The sequence below is a fragment of the Scyliorhinus canicula genome, chromosome 9, assembly GCF_902713615.1.
Source record: "Scyliorhinus canicula chromosome 9, sScyCan1.1, whole genome shotgun sequence".
NCBI classification, from domain to species: Eukaryota; Metazoa; Chordata; class Chondrichthyes; order Carcharhiniformes; family Scyliorhinidae; genus Scyliorhinus; species Scyliorhinus canicula.
In genome coordinates, this window is record NC_052154.1 from 158,114,441 (window position 1) to 158,136,314 (window position 21,874).

The 21,874-nt window shown below is 50.7% G+C and overlaps 1 protein-coding gene across 1 annotated transcript in view; it reads right to left on the bottom strand.

Annotated features, from left to right (window-relative positions):
- LOC119971830 (uncharacterized oxidoreductase YjmC-like) overlaps positions 1-21,600 on the bottom strand; it is a 101,990-nt gene extending 80,390 nt beyond the window's left edge. The window contains exon 1 of the mRNA XM_038808037.1: positions 21,429-21,600. Within this exon, the coding sequence (XP_038663965.1) occupies positions 21,429-21,433 (5 nt within the window). The 5' untranslated portion in view covers positions 21,434-21,600. The remainder of the gene's footprint in view (positions 1-21,428) is intronic.
- Positions 21,601-21,874: the final 274 nt, after the last annotated feature.

Below are 21,874 nucleotides of genomic sequence, written 5' to 3' on the forward strand. Positions count from 1 at the left end.
AAGGAAAGCTTGAAGGATTATTTCATAGAATTTACAGTGCAGAAGGAGGCCATTCGGCCCATTGAGTCTGCACCGGCTCTTGGAAAGAGCACGCTACCCGAGGTCAGCACCTCCACCTTATCCCCATAACCCAGTAACCCCACCCAACACTAAGGGCAATTTTGGACACTAAGGGCAATTTATCATGGCCAATCCACCTAACCTGCACATCTTTGGACTGTGGGAGGAAACCGGAGCACCCGGAGGAAACCCACGCACACACGGGGAGGATGTGCAGACTCCGCACAGACAGTGACCCAAGCCGGAATCGAACCTGGGACCCTGGAGCTGTGAAGCGATTGTGCTATCCACAATGCTACCGTGCTGCCCCCAAAATATGGGTGGCATGGTAGCACAGTGGTCAGCACTGTTAGCAGGGTCCCAGATTCGACTCCCGGCCTGGCATATGGAGTCTGCATGCTCTCCCCGATCCTGCGTTACTTAGTGTTGTATTCTTTGGGGATTGTATTTGAATTAATGGTTGCGAAGATGTTCACTGTATGTTTTAAAAAGGTTAACTTGCGTTCATAGAATAAACATTGTTTTGGTTTTTAAAAATGTTTCCATTTCTGCTGTACCACACCTGTAGAGTGGGCTGCGTGCTCCCCATACCACAATCTATTACAAGTTGTGGGCCAGGTGAACTCCATGATACACTTTGGGATTCTCTAAACCCTGGCCCATAACAATAAGATAAAGGTGCATGGCGTTACGGGTAATGTATTAGCATGGATAGAGGATTGGTTAACTGACAGAAAGCAAAGAATGGGGATAAATGGGTATTTTTCTGGTTGGCGATCATTGGCAAGTGATGTTCCACAGGGATCAGTGTTGGGTCGGCAATTGATTATAATTTACATAAATGATCTGGAATTGGGGACCAAGTGTAATGACACTAAGGTGAGTGGTGGAGCAAAGTGTGCAGAGAACACTGAAAGCCTGCAGAGGGATATAGATAGTTTAAGTGAGTGGGCAAGGGTCTGGCAGATGGAGTACAATGTTGGTAAATATGACGTCACCCATTTTGGTAGGAATAACAGCAAAATGGACTATTATTTAAATGGTAAAAAATTGCAGCATGCTGCTGAGCAGAGGGACCTGGGTGTCCTTGAGCATGAATCACAAAAAGTTGGTTTGCAGGTGCAGCAAGTAATTAAGAAGGCAAATGGAATTCGAGGGATGGAGTTTAAAAGCAGGGAGGTTATGTTGCAGCTGTAAAGGGTGCTGGTGAGGCCACACCTGGAGTACTGTATACAGTTTTGGTCTCCTTACTTGAGAAAGGATGGACTGGTACTGGAGAGGGTGCAGTGGAGATTCACTAGGTTGATTCCAGAGTTGAGAAGATTGGCTTATGAGGAGAGACTAAGTAGACTGGGACTATACTCATTGGAATTTAGAAGAATGATGGGAATCTTAGAGAAACATATAAAATTATGAAGGGAATAGATAGGATAGAAGCAGGGAGGTTGTTTCCACTGGCAGGTGAACTAGGGGTCAAAGCCTCAAATTAGATGGAGCAGATTTAAACAAGAACAAAGAACAAAGAAAATTACAGCACAGGAACAGGTCCTTCGGCCCTCCCAGCCTGCGCCGATCCAGGGGCGGAATTATCCGACCCCCCAGGGGGTCGGAGAATCGCTCGGGACCGGCGTCAATCCCGCTGCCGCTGTGTTCCAAATTCTGCACCCCCCCGAGATTTAGCGGGGGTGGGAATTGCGCCGGTCGGCGGCCCCCCGCGGCGATTCTCCAGCCCGCGATGGGCTGAAGTCCTGCCGCTGACAGGCCTTTCCCGCCGGCGTGGTTTAAACCACCTCTGGTGCCGGCGGGATTGGCGGCACAGGCGGGCTCCAGGGTCCTGGGGGGGGGGGGGGGGGGGGGGCGCGGGGCTATCTGACCCAAGTGGGTGCCCCCACGGTGGCCTGGCCCGTGATCGGGGCCCACTGATCGGCGGGCAGGCCTGTGCCGTGGGGGCACTCTTTTTCTTCTGCCCCGCCATGTCCTTCACCATGGCGGGGGCGTGAGAGATCCCCTCTCCTGCGCATGCACCGGTATGACGTCAGCAGCCGCCTATGCACTGGCGCATGTGCGGACTTCCGCCGGCCGGCGAAGGCCATTCGGTCCCGGCTGGTGGGGCGGCAAAGGCTATTCGCGCCGGCCGGCGGAGCGGGAGCCACTCCTGTGCGGGCTTAGCCCCTCAATGTGAGGGCTTGGCCCCTAAAGGTGTGGAGAATTCGCACCTTTTGGGGAGGCCCGACGCCGGAGTGGTTCACGCCACTCCGTCCCGCTGGGATTCCCTGTCCCGCCGGGTAGGGGAGAATCCCGGCTCAGATCCTTTATCTAAACCTGTCGCCTATTTTCCAAGGATCTACTTCCCTCTATTCCCCGCCCGTTCATATATCTGTCTAGATGCATCTTAAATGATGTTATCGTGCCCGCCTCTACCACCTCTGCTGGCAAAGCGTTCCAGGCACCCACCACCCTCTGCATAAAGAAGTTTCCACGCACATCTCCCTTAAACTTTCCCCCTCTCACCTTGAAATCGTGACCCCCTTGTAATTGACACCCCCACTCTTGGAAAAAGCGTGTTGCTATCTATCCTGTCCATACCTCTCATAATTTTGTAGACCTCAATCAGGTCCCCCCTCAACCTCTGTCTTTCCAATGAAAACAATCCTAATCTACTCAACCTTTCTTCATAGCTAGCACCCTCCATACCAGGCAACATCCTGGTGAACCTCCTCCACGCCCTCTCTAAAGCATCCACATCCTTCTGGGAATGTGGTGACCAGAACTGCACGCAGTATTCCAAATGTGGCCTAACCAAAGTCCAATACAACTGTAACATGACCTGCTGACTCTTGTACTCAATACCCTGTCCAATGAAGGCAAGCATGCTGTATGCCTTCTTGACCACTCTATCGACCTATGTTAGGACTGAGTTGAGGAGGAACCTCTTCACCCAAAGGGTCATGAATCTGTGGATTTCCCTGTCCAGTGAAGCAGTTGAAGCTACCTAATTAAATGTTTTTAAGGCAAAGACAAATAGATTTTTGAACAGTAAGGAATAAAACGTTATGGTGACCGGGCAGGTAAGTGGAGCTGAATCCACAAAATATCAGCCATGATCTTATTGAATGGCGGAGCAGGCTCGAAGGGCCAGATGTCCTACTCCTGCTCCTAGTTCTTATGTTCTTATGTTAACATAAGGTCAGATGTGGGGATGTTCGATGATGATTGCAAATGTTCAGCACCATTTGCGACTCCTCAAACACTGAAGCAGACCACATGCAAAAGAAGAAAGACCTGGGCAATATCCAGGGTTAGCCTGACAAGTGCCAAGCAACATTTGTGCCACAGAAGTGCTAGGCAATGATGTACTCCATTAAGAAAGAATCCAATCCTCCCCTTGACATTCAATAACATTACCATCACTGAATACTCCCAGTATGGAGGCTGCCATTGATCAGAAATTGATCTGGACTAGTCAAATAAATACTGTGGCTACAAGAGCAGGTCAGAGGCTAGGAATCCTGCGGTGAGTAACTCATCTCCTGATCCCCTCCAAAGCTCGTCCACCACCTACAAGGGACACGCAGAAGTGTGATGGAATGCCCCCCACTTTCCTCGTTGACTGCAGCTCCAACAATACTCAAAAAGCTCAACACTATCCAGGACAAAGCAACTCTCTTGATTGGCACCCCTTCCACAAACATTGACTCTCTCCACCACTGAAGCACAGTAGCAGCAGTGTGTACAATCTACAAGCTGCACTGCAGGAATTCACCAAGGCTCCTTAGGCTGCACCTTCCAAAGCCATTGACATGTGTTGCAAAGATTTGCAAGTTGATAACCTGTTGATCATGTTATGAAATGAAATGATATGAAATGAAAATCGCTTATTGTCACAAGTAGGCTTCAAATGAAGTTACTGTGAAAAGCCCTTAGTCGCCACATTCCGGTGCCTGTTCGGGGAGGCTGTTACGGGACGCGCCTTACTTAGCCATTAAGTCCTGGGGTGAGACTCGGAACCTGCGATTCTGGCTCAGAGGTAGGGACTCTATTCACTGCGCCAGATGATCTCCATAAATATAAGATAGTCACTACTAAATTCAATATGAAATTCAGGTGGAACCTGTTAACACAGGGATGGTGAGTGGAACTAGCTCAAGATGTAATTGAGGTAAGCTGAGGTTGTGAGCAACAAGTGGCAAAGGGACATTGATAGCTTATGTTACGAGAGAGAGATATCAGGAATTGGGTCCAGATATGGGATCGAAGATGGAGTGGGCGGGGACTTCCGGTTGCGGCTATGACCAGCTGAGTCGCACGTTTGGCTGCTCCTGCTACAAAGGTGTTTTCGGGCCGATTGGAGGGCCCCAACGGCGCTGTAAGGACAAATCCCGGTGGGGGAAGGCTCCCTGAAGAGAACCAGACCAACTTTATGGTCGGTACCCGGAGTGGGGTGGTAAAGAAAGCAACAGCAGCTCCCAAAACAAAGCGGGGGAAGAAGACCAAAATGGCGGCCGGTGGCGCACCCGAGGAATGGAGGAAATGGGCGGAGGAGCAGCAGGCCGCTCTCCTGCGCTTCTTTACGGAGCTGAAAATGGAGCTCTTGGAGTCAATGAATGCGACGACCACCAGGCTGATGGGAGCCCAGGCGACCCAAGAGGCGTCGATTCGGGAGCTGCAACAGGAGATGACTGTAAGGGAGGAGGAGGCCACGGTCCTCGTGGGAAAGGTAGAGGTGCACGAGGCACTCCACCTGAAATGGCAGAGCCGTTTTGAGGAGCTGGATACCCGAATGAGGCGGAAGAACCTGAGGATCTTGGGCCTGGCAGAAGGCCTGGAGGGGTCAGACCTCCCGGGATATGTAGCAGAAATGCTGAGCTCCCTGATGGGGGCAGGGGCCGTCCCTTCGCCCCTGGAGCTGGAAGAGGCCTACAGGGTCATGGCTAGGAGGCCAAGAGCAAATGAGCCCCCGAGGGCGGTGCTGGTGCGGTTCCAGCGACTCAGCGATCGTGAGAGAGTGCTGGAGTGGGCCAAGAGGGAAAGGAGCAGCAAGTGGGAGAATTCGACGGTGAGGGTCTACCAGGACTGGAGTGCGGAGGTGGCAAAGCGGCGGGCCCGGTACAACCGGACGAAGGCGGTGCTACATGCAAAACGGATCAGGTTCGGAATGCTGCAGCCAGCGCGCTTGTGGGTCACCTACAGGAACCAACACCACTATTTTGAGTCCCCAGAGGAGGCGTGGGCCTTTGTACAGGAAGAGAAACTGGACTCGAATTAGACCCAGGGGATACTTGGCGGCCGTAGCCGCTCGGGTACTTTCAGCTGAATTCTTTGTTTGGATTTTGAACTCTTGCTGTGGTTTTTCTTCTGATGTTTTTTCCCCCTTTGCCAACTTCCCTTAGTTATTGTTATTGTGGTTATTCATGGTTATTTATGGTTATTTATGCTGTTTGGTAGAGGGCGACTGTTAAGTACATTGTTATTTGTTATTTATCTGTTATTTATAATGTTAAGTTGGGGAGGTGGGACGGGGGGGAGAGCAGATCGGGGATATGGGCTCCTAGGGGGGGTTCTTTTACAGGCATGGACGGGGACGGGGGTGGAACTGAAGATGGTGGGGTGGGGTGTGGCAGGGCGAAAGCGCGGGCTTTCCTCTGTTTTCCCGCGCGCGGGGCAGAGGAGGGGGGAGGGGAGGAGTGCGGGGCGTGGCTAGCAATGGCGACCTTTCCCGCGCTGGAGCGGGGCCAGGGAGGAGTGGCAAGGGGGGGGGAGGCCCCCCCCCCCGAGCCGGGGGGAGTCGGAGTGTGGCAGGAGCAGCCGGGTCAGCGTGAACCAGCTGACTTACGGGAGTACAATGGAGGGTACATCGCGGCTAGGAGGGGTCCTAGCCTGGGGGGGGGGGGGGGGGGGGGGTTAGGGAGGGACACCGGGTTGCTGCTGAAAAGACCAGAAACGGGAAGTGGAGGACTGGAGAGGTGGGGGGAGGGGGACATCGTCATGGGGAGCGGGTCAGAAGGGGAGGGTCGACCCGGGGCGAGCAGGGAACAGGACATGGCTAATCGGCAGGGGAAGGGGGCGGGTCGTCCCGCGACCCGGCTGATCACTTGGAACGTGAGGGGGTTGAATGGGCCGGTCAAGAGATCAAGGGTATTCTCACACCTGAAGGGACTGAAGGCTGATGTAGCAATGTTACAGGAGACCCATTTGAAGGTAGTGGACCAGGTTCGCCTGAGAAGGGGGTGGGTGGGACAGGTGTTCCACTCTGGATTGGACGCAAAGAACCGGGGGGTGGCGATTCTGGTGGGAAAGAGGGTGTCGTTCGTGGCGGAGGAGGTGGTGGCGGATAAGGAGGGTAGGTATGTGATGGTGAAGGGTAAGCTGCAGGGGGAGAAAGTGGTGATGGTCAACGTATATGCCCCGAACTGGGATGACGCGGGTTTTATGAGGCGCCTATTGGGCCTCATTCCGGGACTGGAGGCAGGGGGCTTGATCATGGGGGGGGACTTTAACACAGTGCTGGACCCCGGGCTAGACAGATCGAGCTCAAGGACCAATAGGAGGCCGGCAGCGGCAGAAGTGCTGAGGGGGTACATGGAGCAGATGGGAGGAGTAGACCCATGGAGGTTTGGTAGGCCGAGGGCGAGGGAGTATTCCTTTTTCTCCCACGTCCATAGAGTGTACTCCAGAATCGATTTCTTCGTGTTGAGCAGGGGGCTGATCCCGAGGGTACGGGAAGCTGAGTACTCGGCCATTGCGATCTCTGATCATGCACCGCATTGGGTGGATGTGGAAATGGGGGAGGCGCGGGACCAGCGCCCGCTGCGGCGGCTGGATGTGGGGCTGTTAGCGGACGACGAGGTGTGTAAAAGGGTCCGGAAGAGCATTGAGAGCTATCTGGACTTGAATGACACGGGTGAGGTGCAGGTGGGGAGGGTCTGGGAGGCCCTGAAGGCAGTGATCAGGGGAGAGCTGATCTCCATAAGGGCGCACAGAGAAAGAAAGGAGAGGCAGGAGAGGGAGAGGCTGGTGGGGGAGCTATTGGAAGTGGATAGGAGATATGCGGAGGCACCAGAGGAGGGGCTGCTGGGAGAACGGCGCAGCCTGCAGGTCAAGTTCGACCTGCTGACCACCAGGAAGGCAGAGACGCAGTGGAGAAGGGCACAGGGCGCGGTCTATGAGTATGGGGAAAAGGCGAGCAGGATGCTGGCACACCAGCTTCGCAAACGAGATGCGGCTAGGGAGATTGGGGGAGTGAAGGAGAGGGGCGGGAAGGTAGTGCAGAAGGGGCAAGAAGTGAACGGGGTATTCAGGGATTTTTACAAGGAGTTGTATCGGTCTGAGCCGCCGACGAGGAGAGGGGGAATGGAGGACTTCCTAAACAAATTGAGGTTCCCAAGGGTCCAGGAGGGGCTGGTAGAAGGGCTGGGGGCGCCAATAGGGCTAGAGGAGCTAGTCAAGGGAATAGGTCAGATGCAAGCGGGGAAGGCGCCGGGGCCAGATGGGTTCCCGGTGGAATTCTATAAGAAAAATGTGGACTTGGTGGGACCGGTACTGGTACGAGCCTTTAATGAGGCGCGAGAGGGGGGGGTTCTGCCCCCGACAATGTCGCAGGCTCTGATCTCCCTGATATTGAAGCGGGATAAAGACCCCGTGCAGTGCGGGTCCTACAGGCCTATCTCGCTTCTGAACGTGGATGCCAAGTTGCTGGCAAAGATCCTGGCAGCTAGAATAGAGGATTGTGTGCCAGGGGTAATCCATGAGGACCAGACGGGGTTCGTGAAGGGGCGGCAGCTCAACACGAACGTGCGGAGACTGCTGAATGTAATTATGATGCCGGCAGTGGAGGGGGAGGCTGAGATAGTGGTAGCGCTGGACGCGGAGAAGGCATTCGATAGGGTGGAGTGGGAGTACCTGTGGGAGACGTTGGAACGGTTTGGGTTTGGGGAAGGGTTTATTAAGTGGGTGAAGTTGCTCTACTCGGCCCCGACGGCGAGTGTAGTGACAAACGGGAGGAGGTCGGAGTATTTCGGGCTCCACCGAGGGACCAGGCAGGGATGTCCCCTATCCCCCCTACTTTTCGCACTGGCGATTGAACCGTTGGCGATGGCACTGAGGGGTTCAGGGGGGTGGAGAGGACTGACTAGGGGAGGGGAGGAACATCGAGTATCGCTGTATGCGGATGATCTACTGCTGTACGTGGCAGACCCAGAAGGGGGAATGCCGGAGATAATGGAACTATTAGCAGAGTTTGGGGACTTTTCGGGGTACAAACTAAATTTGGGCAAAAGCGAGGTTTTTGTGATACACCCGGGGGACCAGGGAGAGTGTATTGGGAGACTCCCCTTCAAGCGAGCAGGAAAGAGCTTTAGGTACTTAGGGGTGCAGGTGGCAAGGAACTGGGGGACCCTCCACAAGTTGAACTTTTCCAGGCTGGTGGAACAGATGGAGGAGGAATTTAAGAGGTGGGACATGGTACCGTTGTCGCTGGCGGGGAGGGTGCAGTCAATCAAAATGACGGTCCTCCCAAGGTTCTTGTTTTTATTTCAGTGCTTGCCCATCTTCCTCCCTAGGGCCTTCTTCAAAAAGGTGACGAGTAGCATCATGAGCTACGTGTGGGCGCATGGCACCCCAAGGGTGAGGAGGGTCTTTTTGGAGCGGAGTAGGGACAGTGGAGGGCTGGCACTGCCCAATCTCTCGGGGTACTACTGGGCGGCAAATGTGTCAATGGTGCGCAAGTGGATGATGGAAGGGGAGGGGGCAGCTTGGAAACGAATGGAGAGGGCGTCCTGTGGCAACACAAGCCTGGGGGCCCTAGTAACGGCACCATGGCCGCTCCCCCCCACGAGGTACACCACGAGCCCGGTGGTGGCGGCCACCCTCAAGATATGGGGGCAGTGGAGGCGACATAGGGGGGAAATGGGAGGTCTGTTGGCGGCGCCAATAAGAGGGAACCATAGATTCATCCCGGGGAACATCGACGGGGGATTTCAGAGCTGGTACAGGGTGGGCATACGGCAGCTGAAGGACCTGTTTATAGAGGGGAGGTTTGCGAGCCTGGGAGGGCTGGAGGAGAAGTTTGAGCTCCCCCCGGGAAACATGTTCAGATATTTACAAGTGAAGGCATTTGCTAGGCGGCAGGTGGAGGGGTTTCCCCTGCTCCCCAGTAAGGGGGCGAGTGATAGGGTGCTCTCGGGGGTCTGGGTCGGAGGGGGGAAGATATCAGACATCTACAAGATAATGCAGGAGGCGGAAGCAGCATCAGGGGAGGAGCTGAAAGCCAAGTGGGAAGGGGAGCTGGGAGAGCAGATAGAAGACGGGACGTGGGCGGATGCACTGGAGAAGGTCAACTCTTCCTCCTCGTGTGCGAGACTGAGCCTCATTCAATTTAAGGTGCTGCATAGAGCTCACATGACGGGGACAAGGATGAGCCGGTTCTTTGGGGGTGAGGACAGGTGTGTCAGATGTCTGGGAAGCCCAGCGAACCATGTGCATATGTTCTGGGCATGTCCGGTGCTGGAAGGGGTCTGGAAGGGGGTGGCAAGGACGGTGTCGAAGGTGGTGGGGTCCAGGGTCAAACCAGGATGGGGGCTTGCGATCTTTGGGGTCGGGGTAGAACCGGGGGTACAGGAGGCTAGGGAGGCCGGAATACTGGCCTTTGCGTCCCTAGTGGCTCGACGAAGGATATTAATTCAATGGAAGGACGCGAGGCCTCCAAGCGTTGAAACTTGGATTAACGATATGGCTAGCTATATTCAGCTAGAAAGGATCAAATTTGCCCTGAGAGGGTCGGTACAGGGATTCGCCAGGCGGTGGCAACCTTTCCTTGACTTTTTAGATCAGAGATAGACGTTTGGGGTCGTGGCAGCAGCAACCCGGGGGGGGGGGGGGGAGGGGGGGGGGAGGGAGGGGGGGGAGGGAGGGGGGGGAGGGGAGGGGGGGGAGGGGAGGGGGGGGCAGCAAGGGTCGTGGGGGGACATGCACGACTGTAACGCGGGCAAGTCTGCTCGCTGCTCATGTCTGAAACTGTAGGCTGCCTTGTTGGTTAAGGTTGCCTGGGGGGGGGGGGGGGGGGGGGGGGAGGACTGGTGCGCGCGAGAGGGCGGGCGAGGGAGGGACATTTGCCTAGAGGGATTGTGTTGTAAATAATTTAAAAATTAGTAGGGGTAAATGTTTGTATGGAAAAACTCTTTCAATAAAAATTATTTAAAAAAAAAAAAAAAGAAGATGGAGTGGGCAATTTTCGGGTTAACAGACTGAGGGAAAAGCTGCCAGCCCGGAGTCAGAGGGATACGCCCCCAGCTGGCCTTACATTGTTCCATTCAGATTTCAACCCGGATAGTGGGAATACACAGACTGCCCCTGTTCAGCAAAGGTGGTCTACTCGAGATCCATTATCCTTCGGGGCACTCTTGCTTGACCAGCCATTAGCTCGTTACAGAGTTATATGGCCTTTTTTTGTCTGGAAATGGGAGGTTAGTTGCATATCATTAGCATGGCTCTGTTCTTTTTCATAAATGGGAGTGGAAAATCAGACAGCCAAGATAACGATAATGGGTTCAAGTTTGGACACCCCAGGAGAAGAACTTTTATTTGAGGGGCTGGGCAGAACTCAGAGTGAGAGAGGAAGAATCCTACCTGTGTAAGTGGAATAACCAATCTTTCCACGCTGCATTAAAACTTAAAAAATGTTGCGGTTCTGGTCAGTGTCTTAACCACTGCTGAGAAATTACCAGGTGTACGTTACACTTAAATAAGTGGATTATTTAAGGGGAAACTAGATGAACACATAGAACATAGAACAGTACAGCACAGAACAGACCCTTCGGCCCTCGATGTTGTGCCGAGCAATGATCACCCTACTCAAACCCACGTATCCACCCTATACCCGTAACCCAACAACCCCCCCCCCCCTTAACCTTACTTTGAAGGACACTACGGGCAATTTAGCATGGCCAATCTACCTAACCCGCACATCTTTAGACTGTGGGAGGAAACCGGAGCACCCGGAGGAAACCCACGCACACACGGGGAGGACGTGCAGACTCCACACAGACAGTGACCCAGCCGGGAATCGAACCTGGGACCCTGGAGCTGTGAAGCATTTATGCTAACCACCATGCTACCGTGCTGTCCTCATGAGATGAAGCAAAGCATAAACAAAAGCAGGGACCTGTTGTGCTGAATGGCCTGTTACTGTGCTGTATTGTAACCCAATTATACCACTATTCGCAATAGTTGAACTGACCAGTTAAAGATGAGGAGAAGAGAGGCACGATTAGAATGCAAAATCAGATATAAATAGGGAATTTCAAAGGAAATAAATGCTTCAAGGGAAAATGTTGTCGGCCTACGGGAAAAGAGCAGGTGATTGGAACTAATGGGATGTTTCTTTCAAAGAACTCACACAGGTGCAATGGGCCGAATGTTCTCCTTTCTGTGCTGTGTTATTCTATGATTATATGATGTTGTAGTCAATTCTGAGACTTGGATACAAAATGGGCATGAATGGGGGTTTAATATTCTACAGTAATCTAGCTGAATATTTTGCCAAGGTCACTAACACGGTAGATAGCCAAGTTCTTATTGCTGTTGTCTATACACTCCCAGATGACAGGCACACAGCAGATTATTAAGAAAGTTTAAGGTGTCCGGTAGTGGTGGCGTCCCTCAAAATTTGGGGGCAGTGGAGGCGGCATAGGGGGGAAGTGAAGGCCTCAGTGCGGGCCCCGATACGGGGCAATCACTGGTTTGCAGCAGGGAGAATAGATGGTGGGTTTTTGAGTTGGCATAGGGCAGGCATCAGGCGGATGGGGGACCTCTTCCTCGATGGGAAGTTTGCGACTTTAGAGGAGTTGGAGGGGACGTGGGGTCTCCCCCGGGAACAATTTTAGATTTATGCAGATTAGGGCGTTTGTTAAGCGGCAGGTGGCGGAGTTCCCACTACTACTGCCTAGGGGGGTGCAGGGTAGGGTGCTCTCGGGGACGTGGGCCGGTGAGGGTAGGATCACGGCAATTTATCAGGCGATGCAGGAGGAAGAGGAGGCCTTGGTGGACGAGCTGAAAGCGAAATGGGAGGAGGAGCTAGGGGAAGAGATCGACAATTGGACGTGGGCGGACGCCCTGGGGAGGGTGAACTCGTCTTCTTCTTACGCACGGCTCAGCTTAATTCAGCTGAAGGTGCTGCATAGGACACACATGACTGGGGCCAGGATGAGCCGGTTCCTTGGGGTAGAGGACAGGTGTGGGAGGTGTTCGGGAGGCCCGGCTCGGTCACTGTCTGTGCGGAGTCTGCACGTCCTCCCTGTGTGTGCGTGGGTTTCCTCCGGGTGCTCCGGTTTCCTCCCACAGTCCAAAGATGTGCGGGTTAGGTGGATTGGCCATGCTAAATTGCCCGTAGTGTCTTAAAAAGTAAGGTTAAGGGGGGGGGAGTTGTTGGGTTACGGGTATAGGGTGGATACGTGGGTTTGGGTAGGGTGATCATTGCTCGGCACAACATCGAGGGCCGAAGGGCCTGTTCTGTGCTGTACTGTTCTATGTTCTATTAATACAAATGTCGGGAGTTACACTTTGGATATATGAAGCTGTCAGATCCCATTTGGAGTACTGTCTTCAGTTTTGGGCTTTTCACCTCAGGAAGGATATATTGGGCGGGATTTGCTGCTCCCCTCATCACGGCATATTTTCCAGCATTGGAGGCGGCCCACCAATGGCTGGCAGCAGGATATTTTGGTCCCGCTGATGTCAACAGCGTTTGTGTCTCCCGGACTCTCCACCGCCGCGGTGGGTTACCATCAGTGGGGCCAGAAGATCCCACAGGCGGGGTGGGTTGGAAAATTTTGGCCATTGACTTTTCACCATGCCATCCTGACTAGACATGTACTCCCTTGAACTGAGATGATTGAGGGGTGATCTAATCTAATTTGGGCAGCACGGTGGCACAGTGGTTAGCACTGCTGCCTCACAGCTCAAGGGACCAGGGTTCGATTATGGCCTTGGGTGACTGTCTGTGTGGAGTTTGCACTTCCTCCCTGTGTCTCTGTGGGTTTCCTCTGGTTGCTCTGGTTCCCTCCCACAGTCCAAAGATGTGAAGGTTAGCTGGATTGGCCATGTTAAATTTTGCTTTTGTGGCTTAAGTAGAGTGCTCTTTTTGGTATGTTACTGTGAGCTTCCTGCGTGTGTCGGACCGCTCGGTTGTTTGGAGTGTTAAAATGTGAAAATTACAAATGCTTCAATAAAATATTTTCTAAAAGAAGAGTGCTCTTTCCAAGGGCCAGTGCAGACTCAATGGGCTGAATGGCCTCCTTCTGCCCTGTGAATTCTGTGATTCTATGATTCTAATCAAATCATTTATCATTTTAAAATGATTTAATAGGGTAGATCAGAAAAGTCTATTTCCTTTCTAGGGAGCAGATAAGGGGGTATCATAAAATTACAGCTAGTCCTCAGGATGCAATTCTTCACGCAAAGGGTAGTGGAAACCTGGAACGTTCCCTCCCCCCCTCAAAGGTTGCTGAGTCTGGGATTTATTTTTAAATATTTTAAATTGAAAGTGTTGGATCGTGTTGAGAGGGTATTCTCGGAAATGGAATAAAAGCAATGAGTTATGCAACTGAAAATTGGAACAAGCTTCAGGCTGAATGAGTTAATCCTGCTTCTATATTTCTAATGCATTAAGTATTTCAGAAAAAGAATGAATCACAAATCTTTCGACAGTTAGTTTAATTTCACTCACTTGTTGCAGCTTGTCCAACTCATTCAATATGCTCTAACTGCCTCCTACTCCAAATGCTTCATCCAAAACTAATTTTAATAACTGTTATTATCCCACAGAGTCTAATTTCACTCTCAATAGACAAAGAGGAACTTTGATAGACCACTAGACTGCCACAAACAACTATTAACAGTCCAGGACCCGCAGTCCAGCCCATCCTCAGACACTACTGCTACTCCACCCCCAGAGGCACGACGCCTCCTCTCCCTTCCTCCGACCAGCTGCGACAGCGACAGCGACAGCCCCAGAGCACCGCGACACGATTACACCCCTGCATCAGGCCCCACCCCCAGCGACTCCGAACAAGATTCCAGCGACCCCTTTGAGACCACATACAAGAAAGCCCCTGACCCAGACCCACCGCCCGACGATTATGGATTGCCCCCTACCACCTCCAACTTCGACATGAAACATTGGCACCGAGACAATTCATACAGATTCCTCCGGTATGATGAGATGGACCCCAATTCGCCCCAAGCAGCTTTGGCACGGCTACTCCAGTCACAAGTATGGCAACCTGGAGAAGATGATGACTTAGACTCTGACTCCCACCAGACGAGCCCCTTTGCGACTCTGTTCACTATAGAGTAATGAGGTGTCCAGATGATGGTAAAAAGGAACTGACGGAGATTTACGGTGTCCTTTCTGATGGAACCTGCACGATTTTGTTAATTTAGTTTGTTGCTTTATATGTTTGTTACTGTCAATGTTGAATGTTGTTTGTTCAATTAAAGTTTTCATGGCCCCACGCCACCACTCTTTTGACACCCACTGGCAGCTAAAGGAACAAGTTTTGTCGGCAGACAACCGATCATAACTACTCTTCTGATTCGAAGGTAATCATAAGAGCAGTATCCACGATCAACACAAATTCTTCCCGTTCTTGTCCGGTTGCTCAGGCAGTGGAGTCATGGCACTGGTCCCCGCCCTGCCTGAGGACCCCCATCTGGTCAGCTACGCTCGGGTAGTGCACATACGGCACTGGTCACCGTCCTACCCGGGGATTCCACCCATTCTTACCCGCCGCGGCCCATACGCACCCCATTCGGAACATTTGGTTCAAAACTCTTTGGTTTGTTATTACGGTGACCCTTAGGTTTCTCTCCATATGCTATTTACATCCTCGAACACTGGGATGGTACACTCACTGCATCGATCACACAGGCTGCGAGACTGCTCACGCTGTGACAGTATTTTCTTCTCAGATGTCTTGTCCCCAAAATATTTTTATTTTTTTTTTTAAATGAGGGAGTCACAGATGGTGACCAATTATGATGGGTAATTGGTAATAAAAGGACAGACAGACAGACATACGAGATCTTAAACAAGATAATGACAGATATTATGCTTGTGTCCACAGGAAATTCAAAACAACAGAAAGCACAGGAAGACCACGGAAGAAGAAGAGAACATGAAGACAGACATCATGGTCTACATTTGGATCTTCGCGGGATCCCTACAGTTGCGCATGGACGTGACCCCCCTGACTCCTACCCCACAGGCCGTGAATGTTTTCATCCCTGTCACACACCACACCCAGAGACAGAAACTGATACACCAACCTGGTGTGACAAGGTTTACACCAGGTATTCTCTGTCCTACATTGTAGAAGCACTGTTAGTCATTGCAATACTCTGCAGTGTCATTCAGACACTGAGACTTAGGAAATGGCGGAGGAAAGCTTCCCGCACTCCGATATATACCTTCAGACCCCCTATTTTCGGACTTCAACAAACCCCCCACTCTCTTTAAGTGAATTAAAGTGCATCTACTTTTTTTGTTTGTGTGTTCTAATAAAAAGATGTAAAACTCTGTGCTTGACTGCCAAGCTACAGAGACATGTATTGCTGCTGTTGTATGGTTTATACTGTTGTAAATTCTTGTAATTTACTAGGGATAGTCTAGATGAAAATAGTTAGAGGTTCCCATGTTTTAAGTGTAATGCATGCCTGAATGTCATAGCGCCCCTTAGAATTTTATTATAATGTGTGTATTTAAACAATTTCGGTAAAGTTCCCATCCATAGGACAGAGTAGAGTAGAGCCTGTCCTTGATTGCGGGTGCTCGATTTAGGCAGAGAACAAAGAAGATGCAGTAATATGATCCTTCACGCTTCGCGTTGAGGATCAGAAGGAGGGAGTGTAGCTATCTGGGATGGCCACTTCCAGAATACAAAATGGACGCTCACAGAGAATGTAGGGAAATGTGGGCAATGCTAGACAGCAAGCAGGCACAGTGCCTGAATGTATGTTTGGAAAGCAGTTACCAGATGAAATTGAAACTCTGGGTCGATTAGCATCTTGATGGCCCATCTCCAAGGAACAAAGGACTAAAACTCAGATAGGTGATACTGTTACAGACATCCTGGTGCCAGAAAGACACAAACAAAGCAAGGCTAATGGCCACCTAAGACACACCCAGCCATCAGGGCACCCACCCCTTTATTGGTTTAGATCGATGACAATGATCGAGAAGCTGCCCAATTAATTGGGGCCAAGTTTAAGGCCTGCCTAAAAGCGCGCGAAGCCCCTCCAAGTACAAGAAGGAACCCCCCCACGAGAGATTCACTCTCTTGGATTTGCCTCTCAGGTGGAAAGACCCATCCACCAGCATCACCAGATGCAGTAAGTTCAAGGTCAACGCTCGCTACCAGATGGACGACCTTAGCTGTTCTCCTGTTACCTCTTCGAACCCAACAGCCTCAGATCCGAAGAACGGCCACTGTTCCTCTGACTAAGTGGGCACCCGAAGTTAAGTATAGGCGTTAGTGTTAAAGATAGTTTAGTTTGTAGTACTGTTGTGCATGAGTAGATCTTACTGTGTGTGTAAATAAATAGTATTGACTTTGAACTAACTAACTGGTGTATTGGCCCTTTGATCGGTATTTGGGTTTGAACCTTGTGGCGGTATCGAGAGATACCTGGCGACTCTGAAAGTAAACATAATTAGGATTAAGGAAGGCGACCATATTGACTGCTATATTTATAGCAAGTAAACAGAGCAACACCTGAACACGGCACAGAGAAGGCAACACAGCAGTCTGGACTCATGCTCTTTGCTGCAGAGAATTGTGTCCATCCCTCTGACTATACTATCCCCTAATACCACTACATTCTTTATTGCACCCCAATGCCCTCACTTAAATGGCTTCCCATAACATGATGCCATGGCCTGTTAGAAGATTCACCTTGCTGCCCCCACTTGCAACCAAACAATCTGAAAAAAAATCTGAAAGCTGTTGCACAATTATAAAGGCTGAGGCTCCTGTACTCCTGCCCTCTGAGTCTCCTCATTTGCCTCACTCATAGTCACACTCTGACGCTGACCAAATTAGAAGACCCTGTCCTAAGATATGTGATTGCCCCCGGTACAAAGAATCCAGGCAACTTTCTCCCCACCTGATACATCACAGTGACTGAAGTTCAGCCTTCAGCTGATAAACACCTGAGCTGAATCTACTCATATTTCAAACATACTGCAGACGTGTTTGCCTTGATCAATCTGGCATTGAGGGCTCCCACAAGCTGCAACTTGAACATGTCACCTCTCCTGCCATCTTTAATATGTTCTAATATCTATTTAATTATTTTATTCAATTATATATTTTACTTTAATTTTTATATATTTCATTAAATTTATCATCAGTTGCTGGACTATTTTAAACCTTAGGAATAGTATAAACCTTCGCCGCATATCAGATATTCACCAAATGATTAGCTTCTTCTGCAGTAGCAGGGTAAGGCCACTTCATAGAATTTACAGTGCAGGAGGCGTCCATTCAGTCCATCAAGTCTGCATCAGTCCTTGGAAAGAGCACCCTAAATAAGCCCACAACTTTACTCCATCCCGTAACCCATGATATGCAGACATACAGATAATGATATACAGACAGGCACGGACAGGCAGCTAATGAACACAGAGAACAGGACATGACCAATCGGCAGGCAGGACATGCAGGGGGTGGTATCTCACGATAAAAGGCACACACTCCTCCTCTTTCCACTGATGAACATCTACAGAGTGAGTCAGGGTGTATTTACAGTATCACACCTCCAGCACGTGGCTAAGAGCTAGTCTGGTTCAGTCAGACAGAGTAACCACACTTAGGTTAGCAGAGAGTCTAACTCATAGAGAACTGTGCTAACTGTGCTACTGGTTCAATAAATCAGAATGAACTAACTTCAAGGTCTGGAGTATCTTTTGGTTAAAGGTACATCCAGTTGCAGCCTGTGTTATCCCAGAGTACATAACATATCAACCCCCACCTCATCTTTTGGACATTAAGGGGCAATTTAACATGGCCAATCCACCTAACCTGCACATCTTTGGACTGTGGGAGGAAACCGGAGCACCCGGAGGAAACCCACGGAGACACGGGGAGAAATTGCAAACTCCACACAGTCACCGAGGCTGGAATTGACCTCGGGACTCTGGGGCCGGGATTCTCCAAAATCTTGGCCAAGTGTTGACGTCGGCGTAAACACCGGAGTGTTGCACACCGGTGTCAACAGGCCTCCTGGCCTAGCACTCAGTTGCCACAGGCGTTCAGCATGGCGCCAGAGTGCTGCGCACTGCTCAGGCGCCTATACGCAGCACTGCACTGCTGGCACTGGTCAACGCACGCGCATGATGGTTGTTTCCGCAGCAGCACATTCGCGTGGTGGCAGTTTCCACACCGGAGTCACACAGCAGGCCCACAGGGAAGGAGATAGGCCCCCCCAGATAGCGCACGCCCGCCGATCAGTAGCCCCCGATCACGGACCTGGCTGTCGTGCAGGACCCCCGGAGTCTGATCCCCCCAACCCCCAACAGGATGGCCACCATGGCAGCGAGTCCAAGCTCCCACTGGGTGGCTCCAGGTTGGAACCACGCCAGTGGAACTCGGCGGGAGCTTGGCCGGTCGTCCGCGGAGAATCACCGTGGGGGGCCGACAGCCCCCGACCGGCCCCAAGTCGACCGCGAATCGCATCCCAGGATCGGAGCGGCGTGCTTAGAATTTCTGGTGTGACCGGCGATTCTCCGACCCAGCGCGGGCTCGGAGAATCCCGGCCGGGAGCTGTGAGGCAGTAGTGCGAACCACTGTGCTACCGTGTTATCCTGAAGGCTGAGAAAGTTAGAAAGAAAAAGCGAAAGAGCACCTCTTTTATTCCCCACGCACAACATTTCCACTTTGCAGCACATTTCCAATTATACTCACTTGGTCCCTGTCTCACTCAGGCTAAAGTCACCTCCCTCACTGACTGCACCCTGACTGATGAGTTTAGTTTTGGAAATGCAATCTTACTGGGTGTAGAACATGACTACCTGGCTTGCCATAGTCATGGGACTCTGACATGAGGCTAAATGCATTGCAGGTTACCGTTTCTGATGAGTTCGATAAAGATTCTCACTAAGACAAAATGCTGACTAAGCTCTGCTGCCTTTCTACTTGAAACAGTGTCGTACTTTGTTTTATAACATTTATAAAGTGCCCATGGGATGTTTTATTCCATGAAATGTCACTGGGCTAAATCGCTGGCTTTTAAAGCAGACCAAGCAGGCCAGCAGCACGGTTCGATTCCCGTACCAGCCTCCCCGGACAGGCGCCGGAATGTGGCGACTAGGGGCTTTTCACAGTAACTTCATTGAAGCCTACTCGTGACAATAAGCGATTTTCATTTCATTTCATTTTCATAAGTTGTTGTTTTGTTCTGGCTGATATTTATTCCTCAACCTACATCAGTAAAAACAGATGCTCTGGTGAATATCTGATTACTATGTGAAGAGTAGCTGCCACATTTTCCCACATTACAAGCAGTGACTACACTTCCAAATAATTCAGTGGCTGCAAAGGGATTTGGGAGGTCCCACGGTTGTGAAAGACACTGTCGAAATTGATATATTTTCTTTCTCGGGGTAATTTGGGATCAGTGCCAAAATATGCCTTGTAAGCGACGCTGACATGTCACAAACAGATTTAGAAACGCCTTATTCCATTCATTTAATAATGTACAAAAATGCCTGTTTCAGACAAAAACTATACTGGAACAGCTTGGCTACATGCAGGGCTAGCTCTGGAGCACAGAACTTCAATGCGACAGCCAGAATGTTGTTAACTTCCAAAGCCTTTACCGTAACACTCAGATACTTTTTACTGTCAAGTGAAGTCAACAGGGTTGGGTGGAAATCTGTTACAAGTGGGACCTTGGGAGAAAGCCCATTGGGTTTAGTCAACCTGCAGGCATAAACATTACTTTTGCATTCTCATAGTGAGCTTCAAAATGGCTGTGAATGAGCTTCAATATGGCTGTAAGTAGATTCCTCCTCTCGTTTGCCTGGCTTTGCACCATTGTTCTCAGCTGGATACACACATAGAACACACAGTGCAGAAGGAGGCCATCCGGCCCATCGAGTCTGCACTGACCCACTTAAGCCCTCACTCCACCCTATCCCCATAACCCAATAACCCCTCCTAACCCTTTTTGGTTACTAAGGGCAATTTATGCCAATCCACCTCACCTGCACGTCTTTGGACTGTGGGAGGAAACCGGAGCACTCAGAGGAAACCCACGCAGACACAGGGAGAACGTGCAGACTCTGCACAGACAGTGACCCAGCAGGGAATCGAACCTGGGACCCTGGCGCTGTGAAGCCACAGTGATATCCACTTGTGCTACCGTGTTCCCATAATGTGATGTGATGGAACTATCGAGATTTAGTTGTGGGATTTCTTAGTTTTATCCGTAGATTACTGATTTAGATGTGTTATATGTAACTTACCGCATTTTAGAGGAATCAACAGGAAACAAACTACCAGTAGGAATAAATTCTGACCCGTGTGGAGTTTGCACATTCTCCCCGTGTCTGCATGGGTTTCACCCCCACAACCCAAAGGTGTGCAGGTAAGGTGGATTGGCCATGCTAAATTGCCCTTTAATTGGAAAAAAAATAGTTGGGGACTCTAAATTTATTTTTTAAAAAGGAATAAATTCTGACTCAGAACTTCACGTGGTCCAGCCAAGAGGGAGGAATTACAGTCTGAAAACAAGCTCATGTTTTGCAGATCAATTAAAAATTCAAAGTTCCAAATTTTGTTGTAATGTTGGCTGCACCTGAAATTCAAAATTATTATAAGTTCTTTGCTGTTACTTTTGCAAAGTCTTCAGAATATGACACGACGATCAAAAAGTCTCACAGCACAGAAGGTGGTCATTTGGCTCACTGTTTCCTTGCTGGCTCTTTGAAAATCCCAACCCACTGCTCTCTCCCGAAAACATTGCGAGCCTGCCTGAAGATCTGGAGCCAATGGCTGTTGTGGAGCAGCTCAAGCTTCGAAAAATATCAAACAGAAAATGCTGGAAATACTCAGCAGGCCAGGCAACAAGCTGCAGGGAGAGAAACAGATGTTTCTCACCCCAGACGCTGTCTGGCCCGCTGAGTTTCCAGCTTCTGCGCTTTAGTTCAGTTTTATAACCTGCTCACTGCGCCTTGCTTGGAAAAATTAACAACGACGCCCTTACTGCTGAGAGTTGATGAATCCCCACAGTGTCAGGAGGAGGAATTGCTTTGATCAAAATCTCAAATTTTACCTGTAGGCATTTTATCAATAACTTCAAAAGATAAAACTTACCTCATGATGATCTCTCAATTTTAACGCTTGGTAACTGGAAACAGGTTTAATTTACAAACTGCCCGTCTTTGAATAAGGCACTAATATCCAGTCACTAATTATCACCTTGCTTATTCCATGTGACGTGTTGCTAAGGAGACAGCCCTGCCTCACCTTGCAGGTAAAACCCATGGGTTTGTTCAACACCCAAACAGCAAGAACTGTTTTGAAACCTGCCCAGCAGCCTCGACTTATTTGGCAGTGAAATGAAGCACAAAGGGCGGGATTCTCCGTTTCTGAGTCCAAGGGCGGGATTCTCCGGCCGCATCTGCCCGGCGACCGGAGAACCCGCCTGGGGTCATTGGAGTTCTATGCAGCCCGCCCCATGGCGTTCTTGCGGTGGACGGGGCAGGAGAAGCCAGCCCAAAGTGTTGACGCCGACGCAGAATTCGTGGCGTTCCACGACA